This window comes from Lolium perenne, chromosome 3 (genome assembly GCF_019359855.2).
Source record: "Lolium perenne isolate Kyuss_39 chromosome 3, Kyuss_2.0, whole genome shotgun sequence".
NCBI classification, from domain to species: Eukaryota; Viridiplantae; Streptophyta; class Magnoliopsida; order Poales; family Poaceae; genus Lolium; species Lolium perenne.
In genome coordinates, this window is record NC_067246.2 from 246,854,494 (window position 1) to 246,864,363 (window position 9,870).

General features: G+C 44.0%; 1 protein-coding gene across 2 annotated transcripts; it reads left to right on the plus strand.

Moving 5' to 3' along the window:
- The first annotated feature begins 6,130 nt into the window (after positions 1-6,130).
- Positions 6,131-8,625, plus strand: LOC127344612 (chaperone protein dnaJ C76, chloroplastic). Of its 2 annotated transcripts, XR_011755910.1 has the most exons (10): positions 6,131-6,484; positions 6,591-6,719; positions 6,834-6,960; positions 7,060-7,180; positions 7,371-7,452; positions 7,585-7,635; positions 7,888-7,926; positions 8,061-8,154; positions 8,254-8,461; positions 8,495-8,625. XR_011755910.1 is itself a non-coding variant. In XM_051370924.2 (9 exons), the coding sequence occupies exons 1-9, from the start codon at positions 6,248-6,250 to the stop codon at positions 8,379-8,381; spliced, it is 1,008 nt and encodes a 335-aa protein (XP_051226884.1). In that variant the 5' UTR covers positions 6,131-6,247; the 3' UTR covers positions 8,382-8,625. The 2 variants fall into 2 exon arrangements, 1 of the variants encoding a protein (XP_051226884.1); XM_051370924.2 differs by having other exon boundaries at positions 8,254-8,625.
- The last annotated feature ends 1,245 nt before the right edge of the window (positions 8,626-9,870 follow it).

A 9,870-nucleotide genomic window follows, 5' to 3' on the forward strand; every position in this document is an offset into this window, starting at 1 on the left:
GACGCACCCTGGACACGCGCCGTCCCACGCCTTCACGCAAGCCCTGGACCCCCTGCGAGCACGTTGAGCGTCACCGTGCCACCGCGAACGCGCCAGACACGCTCGCCAAGCCAACCCGTGCCCGCCGTCGCCGGAGAAGGAAACCCTGACCCGCCGCAGACGCGCTCGACACGGAAGCAACGCGACCAATTCAGCCACCGCCCGACAGCGCTGTCGCCACCAAACGTTTCGCCAGGAACCGCAGAACAGCGCCGCGACCTCGCCTAGCTCGATAGCTCGCCGGAGACGCCGCGCCCACGACGACCAGCTCCCTGCCCCGCAACACCCTCTCGCGCCTATAAATAGAGACCTCCCTGGACAGAATCCAGCACACCATCACGATCACCACTCACCACCGCTTCGCCCAGCACCAGTAGCTACCTCAATCATCGCCGGAGCAAGGCCAATCGGAAGATCACCGCCGCGGAAGCCCTGCAGCAATCGCCGACGATCCCGACCACCCCAGGCGACGCCACTGCTACCAGGAGACTCGCCGTCGTCCACAACCTCGTCGCGCACACTGCCAACCCTTGCTGGAGCCGCCGTAAGCTCTCCCACCCCCTATCTGAGCCGCCGGCGAACTCCCTCTCGCCGTCGACAACGATGAATGTGCGCCGTTCGATCATGTTCTAATCCAACGCGTTAGATTGATCCATACCGCTTCGGCATTTAAACGCCGCTGACGGGTGGAGCCCCTTGTCAGGCAGCCCACGCGGGCACAGACGCGTGGTGGGCTAGCCTTGGGCCGTTTTAAATCATTTAGGCCCAGTTAGTTTTCCCGCCGGCCTTTTTAATTCAAACTCGATTTAAACAATTCCAAACAAATTCAATACTGCCCAAACTTTGAAAATCAATAGATTCAAATTGGCTTAACCAAATTCAATGAATTTTATATTGTTGGAAAGCCACTAAAAAGATCTACAGAATGCCACTGGTCCCATGACCAGATTAGTTGTAGAATTAATTTGATAAAAAGAAGAAGGCAGGGAATTTTCCATATTCAAATAATTATTAGAAATCAACCAAAATAGATATTAAGTTAATTCCAACTCTAATAGCTCACATTTGACTTACACTAATTGTTTATGCAATAAAATAGTGTGGTCACTTTGCATGATCATACCCTAGTTTAATTAATGGACAATATGGATAGTTTATGTAGTTGATATTGTCCAAAACTATTAAGTAAATCATATGAAGTATTATACTTCATTTAAACCTTGTCTCAAATAAATTCATGTGATGTTTGGACCCCTGGCCAAACTCACTTATATGAATTACTTAGAGATTTAAATCCCTTGTAGCATTATTAAATAGTATGAGGTGGTCTACCTCATTTAAATCATTTTCTCAAATGATAATGATGAATGTTTGACTTAGGTCAATATAAGTTCATATATGATTGTTTGAGAAATTAAATCTTAAGAAGATTTCAATGAGAGGAAATTATTTCTCAAGAACCCTATGGAAACTATCATTTACATATTAAATAACAAGAAGTAAATTCTCCTCAAGCAACACAACCCATGCACCCTAATTAGATTATTTGTGTGCATACAATAGTTTGTGTGTTTATATGTAATACATGGAATAGCCATTAAATTAGTGAGTAATTATACTCATATTCAAATTTAGACGCTAGCACCGGAGAGTACACGGAAGAAGAAGGTTGCTACCAAGAGGAGGAGGAGGAGAACTTTGAGAACTACCAAGGCAAGCTAATATTCTTGCAAAGTGCAAAGCCCCTTGGGGCAAGGCACCATGAATCTTACCTTTTCTTACATAAGCCTATCCCCAGTTTATACATTACAAGTTTTTACTTGTTTTCTCAAGAAGTTACTTTTATAGTTAACTTTGGTCAAAGTACAAGAGGTTACTAGAGTAGTGAAGTTATTCTCAACCAAGCAAAGCAAGATAGCCCCCCCTCATGAATTAGAGCTAGTGCTAATGAAATAAAACTTGACTACTCTAGATGGGAACAATGTGACTTGAAATGAATTTGAAACCTTGGAATGATGATGCATTCCATTGAATGATTTTTGAAGGTGAATATGACCAAGAGAAGATAGTGATTTTTGATAAACATGATATTGGTTTGAATGCGATACCTTTCCAATAGTAAGTACCCCCACAATACCTGATTATGGGTAGGGCTTAACTGGAAGTTTATGCATCTTAGTATGGGTTCCCTCTGAACACACGTCATAGGGGTTACGCTTGAGGCTGCCTCCGTTGTTGAGAAATGATGTGAAATTGAGGTGAATTGTACGGCCAAGCCCTGTGCAGTTCCCAGGTTGACAGTTGGTCTTCACTGGGAGGCCAAGCTCATGGGGAGAGGTGCTTATACTAGGATTTGTAAGTGAAAGGTTATGGTTGATGATCCGCGTACTGTGTTACGATGATTCGGGGTAATCCCGACGGATGAAATCAAATGTTGTGGCACAAGTGTGCAACCTCTGCAGAGTGTCAATCTATTCGAATAGCCGCGTCCACGGTTACGGACATTTGGAAAGGCCATACAGTTTCCGATGTCATATTTTTGAAATTGATGTTGAAAGAAGATGGTGAAATGAATTGTGGTGAATTGAATTGAAATCACCACTTGAATGGTGGGAATGACACTAATGTTCCCACTTGAGTTAGTTAGCATTTGAATAAGCTTTTCTCAAATACTTATGAACTAAAACTGGCTTTATGCAAATAAACTAGAGCTTAGCAAACCTTACTAGAATATCTAGCACTTACATTAGTATTAGTTTGCGAGTACTTAAAGTACTCACGGCTTTGTCCCTGGCTATTCAAATGGCCAGAGTATGAAGATGAACAAGGAGATGACCAACAAGACGCCTACGACAACTAGGAGTCTTCCGACGTCAAGCGTTGGCCTGTGGACTAGAGAGTCCTTGTATCTTACGCTTCCGCTATGAACTTGTGTTTGTTCGATGATCACTAGATCATCTATTCGTGTAATATGGATGATGTGATTCCAATTGTAAGACATTATGGTTTGTAATGAATGATGACTGTGATACTTAACTATTATGCCTCGCAACAACAATATTCCTGGGATTGCGATGTATGATATAATAGGTATTCGGACTTAAAAATCCGGGTGTTGACAACTTCCATGCTCACCAACACCAAGAAAATCATCATCACCTTCAAGGAAATCATCACCACCTTCATATCCACCACCATCACTAGGATGTGTAGGGATCAGATCGGATATTGCTACTTCCATATTCTTTGTCAATTTTTTTGATGGATTAAAATCAAAACGGATAATGGTTGGATTTGGATTTGAATACCAATAATATTGGATTATAAAAATGGAGCGAACTCGGAGCGGGCTCAGATCAAAACCGGATAATTGAAGAAATACGCATAGAAAATTTTAAAAATATTTTTTTAATAAATAAAGTGAGCAAAGTGTAACACAAGAATATAGCCAAATTTGCACGCTTGTTCGTACCACTATCTTGATAATCCAAAGCCAACCCCACACATTAGCAGTAAACAATAATAATAGTGCAACTCCAAAATTTATCCTTCTTTGATCAGCGCCAACCGATGCACCAAGCGAGATATTCATCCAAGAATGACACAAAACAATGTTTTCTTGTTGCCCATAGTTTTGTGTCCTTGATATCTTGATTTTCCTTGTGTATCTTTGGTCGGATCATCGACCTCCTCCTCCTTGGAAACCTCTCTTCTTCCAGAACCTCTTCTTCATGACCATCATAGTTGAGATCGTCGAGGCGAACCACGTGTGACGAGTCCAACTGAGTCATGAAGTCAGACACCTCCATCTTTTTTCACACCAAAATCAACAAGAACAAAAATAACATTAATGTCTCGGCCACCTCCATCTCCTATGTCTTCATCATGGTCACCAATGGCTCAGCCAAAAAAAAAAGGTTTTTTACCTCTACGGCGTTTCATCGAGCAATTGGCGGGTACGGTCCTCGATGGTGGTTGTGGTGGACACATGTGCTGTATAGCGAGGTGTAGGGTTGGCCGGAGCCGCGGTATGAGCTATAAGAGTAGGGGTAGCCTTTGGTATCACCACCACACACCTTCCACTTTTTCTTGTTTTCCTCCTCCTCAGCGAGCGTCTTTTCATGGCCTCCTCGACCTTCTCTCCCACCTACCATCGACCGTAGCAAGGGAAGAGCAAAATTTCATCATTGTGGCCTTGCTAGGGCCTTTCGCATCGGCCTTGACTCCCTTTGTGGTGACCTGCACCACACGTTTTGTATCCAACCTTTTCGTTGACAAACCGCGGGTGTGGAGGCTGATTCCGGCGACATCGAGTCGGCGTGGTGGCCCATAAGGATTTTGTAAGGGACTTACGGTTCCATTCCGGCCGGATTAAGGGGCATCGATGTTGGGGAGAAGGTGGGGAGGCGGGAAGGTGGAGGAGGCGAGCTGGAAGTGACCAGATTATTCTTTGTGGAGGTCGCGGTCGAGTATATTTAAGAGAGTTGGCCTCCTTTTATGGATATTCTTATAATTTTTTCTCCTCTAACCATTTAGGAGATCTGTAATGCGTTGTTTCCTTAGAAGTATAAGGAATTACCGGTTTTTAAGGGATAGGCTAGAGATGCTCTCACTCTTCATGGGTTTGAATGGTTTTATATACTCCACAACTGAGGTTGAGATAACGTGCCCGGTGAAGGGGCTCCACAATGACATCTCTAGGGAGGTGAACAACGTCCTAAGTCGCCAACGTCGCGGCCACCGACCAAGCTCGAGCTAGGATTTCGCCTAGAGCTGACCAAGCCCAAAGCCATCGTAGCCTACCCAACATACCCCCGCCAGCCGCCTTCGAGCGCCATCGCCATAGCAGTAACAACCATGCACATCAAACTGTCTGTCGCCACCACCTCGGTAAATAGGGCCAACAACTACACGTTAGCACCTCACACTGCCATTGCTACACCAGCCCCACCTCCACTGCGAGCACCGCCACGCCACGCCACCCACCACCACGTGCAGCCCCAACAACAACACCTCAAGTCGGAAGCCAGCACTGAAGGCGGATCACCAAATCAATGCACAAATGAGATATATCCAGGTTGCGGCCCCGTCTTGGCGTCGCCCTTTGAAAGTAATGAAATTATTTATCTTGAATGAAGGTATATACATGAATATATGGTTCCAAGAGGGCAATTCTAAAACTTCCATTTTGTTCGATTTAGTTGTCCCATAGATTTTTTTTAGGGAGCCCCATAGATTTTCTTAGTTTTAATCATATTCATTATTATCCTAATACATCAATTTATGTGGATGAATCTTCACGATGCGGCCATGGGCCCCATCCAAGCCGCTGATCTCAAATGTGGAGACAGTGAGGATGCCAGGTCAGCATAACCAAGCATAAATATTGTATGAGCTCCATCAGCAACAATCATGTTCCTGTCACGAAAGATACCTGTGTACCGCCACTTCATCCTAGATTCTCAACCAGGAGTCCAGGTATCCGGGACCCACAGCCACCCACCGATTTGCCGAAGTCTGACGCATGAAACCAGAATCTACATTATCCAACCTTCTCAATTTTAGCAAGGAAAAGGGGAGAAAAAAATGTACTCTGATAGTTAACATCTTTTTTAGGGAAACCAGTAAGAACGTATCACAGGGTTATTCTTACTCCATAACTTTTTTTTTTGTGAATTCTCTTACTCCATAACTTGAGGAATGAGGATGCAATTATATACGTACTACAAGTCATCACATCTTGGGATTGGACAGACGGTGAATTGATCGGTGAACACGCTGGGTCTCGCTGTTTACTTCAGAAGAAACATTTGTCTTTTCACAACTTGAAATGCTGGATGACTTTCGAGTCTCAACGTCGTCAGAAGAATACCACTCGTACAGACCGCAGGTATCCGTGGCTTGGAGCAACGGAAAGTCCAGTAACCAGCCATTGTACATCTCACATCTGGCTACTCCCTACAAAGTTTATTTGCATTGCGTTGAGAAATGGAGAAGTTGAGGGTATCCACGCGAATACAAAGACCAGCAGGGTTGGTGCTGCGATGAAGAACAAGAGAAAAAATCGCGGGAGAGTTGTGGCTGAGGAAAGCCGCAATAAACAGAGGCCACCAGAAAAACAGAGCAAGCAAACCCCACCGCCACCGGATCCACAGTCGGCATTCTCCTCGCTCCTCTCGCACCGGAGACCGATCAAACATCCTACCCGATGGCTCCTCTCCTGTCGCCGCCGCTGCTGGCCGACTTGGTGGCCAAGTCCCATGCCTCTTCCACGGCCATCCGCTGCTCCGGCGGTGTCCGGCGATGGGCAGTCACAGGGTTGGCCGGCGCCGGAAGGAGAGACCGGCACCGGAGACGGAGGGGATTCAGGGTGTCTGCGGTGGCAACAGAGTCCCGCAGCTCGGAGGGGGGCGCCGCCGAAGATTACTACGCCGTTCTTGGAGTTGTAAGTGGTTCAGCTTATTGAGCACTTGTCTGCACTTGCAGAAGAAAAAAACAAATTTGTATTTCCCCATCTTCCTGACTTGGTAACAATTATTGCGTGTTTTCAGATGCCGGATGCAACACCCCAGCAGATCAAGAAAGCGTACTACAATTGCATGAAATCATGCCATCCAGATCTTAGCGGGAACGACCCTGATGTCACGAACTTCTGCATGTTCATCAATGAGGTTTACACGGTAAAATCCTCTGCGAACAAAAAATCTTTCTAGCGGGCCATTAGAATTTGGGTTGCAATTCGGACTACAAAGATTTTTTTGACTACAAAGTTAACATGGAACATGGGCTGACAGGTACTTACCGATCCTGTCCAGCGAGCGGTGTATGACGAGATCAATGGCTATGCTGCAACAGCAACCAACCCCTTCTTGGATGATGCACCCAGGGATTGTGTGTTTGTCGATGAGTTTAGTTGCATAGGTACTAACTAATGGCTATTACCTGAACTGAAGTTACTGTTAGTCTGTTAGATTATCTAAGCTTGGTTCTTTATTTAAGTTCTGCTCACGTCTAATGCAGGATGTAAAAACTGTGCTAATGTGTGCTCCAAGGTTTTCGAAATCGAGGAGGATTTTGGGCGTGCAAGAGTTTACAACCAATCAGGCAACCAAGAGCTAATTCAAGACGCCATCGATAGTTGGTGAGACTGTCTATATCCTCTGTCTGCCTTATCTGCTTAGCATCTCTCATATATTAACTATCTGTAACATACCTAAATGTGTAGCTGCAATTTCGGCCGAACAATATGATGGGTTTTCCATTCTAGGGTTTGTATTCTACTAACTACTAATAGTATGCTGATAAACTTCAAAACTTCCTTGTTTATCCAGTCCGGTTGACTGCATCCATTGGACTTCAGCAGCACAACTTTCACTCCTTGAAGATGAAATGCGCAGAGTCGAGAGAGTAAATGTAGGGAAAAAATTCTGAGTTTTCTGATAGTTGTCATTGTAGTTTGTTGAAAATGAAACCGATTTCTTATTTTCAAAAGTGCTGCATTATCCTACCTTGTAATAGCATATGATTTTTTTCACATTCGAGCAGGTTGCCTTGATGCTTTCTGGGATGGGAAGTTCAGTTGACGTGTTCAGGATGGTAATATATTACTCTTGTAAATTTTATTTATCAATCCAAACTTTCTCGTATAATAATGAAAGAGCACTTTTTGCAAATAATTTGTACGTAGAACCACATTGTCAATTCAAAACATAATCTATGATTCATCTAAAATTAGTAATATATCTGTAAGTGCATGCACTTCCTGAAATTGTTATTACTGTCCTTTATGCAGTTTAAACCACAGTTTCCATACATCTTAACATGTAGTGTTTTCTTTTCTGCTATCAGGCAAGTAGGCGCTGGGAGAAAAGACAAGCAAAAGTCTTGGTATGATTCTCTGTTCAATACATGTCTTTTTATATATATGAAAACTCAGTTTAAGATGCTAGGTTCATATCCTTTTTATTTTCACATGGTAAATGCATGTGTCTTGCCCTGAACCTCTGCCTAATGTCTTGCAGGATAAGGTAAGGATGCGCATGAGCCAAGATGATTCTAACAAGGGAAGCTCATGGAGTGATATATGGGGATCACCAACAAGATATCAAAAGAACGGTAACATTAGCATATTTTGGCATTCTCAATTCGTCCGACCATTTCGGCTCCCATCCTTTGCCTACCTTGTTTTAATGATCCTTGTAACACGCTAAGCAGAAGAGGACACAAAGGAGAGAGTAATGCGAGCGGCTGCGGCCGCCAGGAGGTGGCGGGAATACTCGAGGAAAGGTACAGACAGGCCTCCTACATTCAAACTTCCAGAGGCAGCATCGAGCAAGGAGTGAGAATACAGTCGATACACAATCTTTGAGTGGTTTCACGAAGTGTCAGTTAACCCCCATTTACTCCATGTATAGTCTAATTTCCCGCGGAGAGCTGTATAGCATTGGGTCTCTCGCCCCCACTCCACATGTTAGAAATATTTGTAAATCATACTAGAGTTAGTTGGTGCAGATCAATGGTCGCCCATGGAATATAGATTCCAGATGTAAAATATATCTCAATCTCAATAGTAAGACTATTTCTCAAGTTCAAGTTAATCCTACTATTCGCCCTTTTGGAAGGGGTTAGTGAGTGTTAAAACGGAATTCTTCCAGCGAGGATCGTCATTGGTGATGAACATAATATTTGTTTTTGGAAAGATTCTTGGCTGGGCAGGCAATATCTTTCATTATTTAACATTGCAAGAAATAAGAATACGACTGTAGCAGATGTGATGAATTTGGTGCCACTGAATATTAGTTTCAGGCGGGTATTGTCTCATGATGAATGGAAGGCGTGGGTTCACCTCATACGACGCTTCATGGAGGTGCAGCTTTCGGATGAACCCGATAAATTCACTTGGCATCTAACGATTTCTGGAATTTTCTTGGTGACATCGTTATGCCGGAAGGCTCCGCCGGCGAATGTAACAGTGTTTTTGCCTGAAGTTTTGATCGGAGGTATTCGGTCGTGCACGCCCATGTTTTTATTCCGACCGATTGGTTCTGGAGGGAGCGGCGCGAAGCTCCTTTTCTGTGTTGACATCAAGTGACTATGGATCCATGATGAAAGTCGGAAGAAGAGAATTTCGTGAAGGCCGGAGGGAAGGACTAGCTAAGGGAGGTTCAAGTCTCTGCGTTGTTGAGGGACTTGCTTGGTGTTCCGGGCTTCACAGCAGCGGTATGAAAGTGGGGGCGACAACACAGGTGAAGTGCAGAGTCCTACCTTTCAGAGTGAAAACCCAAGGTGTGGCCTTAATTGGTTGTGCCTGGCAATGACCTTGGTGGAGGTATTGTTTTGAGAGCGGGGACTATCTTCAGGGTGAAAACCTAAGATCTTTGATCGGGCGATGATGGTGTTTGAGCACTGTTCCCTTCTTGGAGGCGTCGTTTTTGGAGAGTCTGTAATTCAGGTGTTGTCTTGGCGGTGGATATATTGATGTTGTTAGGCCTGAGATACGAGACTTTTATTTCTTAGTTTTCTTTTCTTGTTTTTTTGGCTGTGTGCATCCGTAGTGCCATTAGGGTGGTGTGTTGTTGCAGAGGCTGGGTGTAATTGGTATTTTATTGATATTAATATATTCCCTTTATCGAAAAAAAATGTCGACCTTATGGTATATATGGGGCTTAAAGGTTCCACTAAATATTAGGATTCTTATGTGGTTCCTAAATAAAAAAGTGTTCTCACCAAGGATAATTTAGCCAAAATAAATTGGACAGGACCTAAGAAATGTGTTTTCACTAGTTCGGAAGAATCAATTTAACATCTTTTTATTAAATGCCCCTTTGCAAA

What these genes read in the sequence shown, in the direction of transcription:
- LOC127344612 (XM_051370924.2), top strand. Translation starts at nt 6,248, where the DNA reads ATGGCTCCTCTCCTGTCGCCGCCGCTGCTGGCCGACTTGGTGGCCAAG. An exon ending in CAGTTGACGTGTTCAGGATG is followed by an intron (nt 7,636 to 7,887) that starts GTAATATATTAC and finishes TTCTGCTATCAG; the next exon opens with GCAAGTAGGCGCTGGGAGAA. An exon ending in AAAGACAAGCAAAAGTCTTG is followed by an intron (nt 7,927 to 8,060) that starts GTATGATTCTCT and finishes AATGTCTTGCAG; the next exon opens with GATAAGGTAAGGATGCGCAT.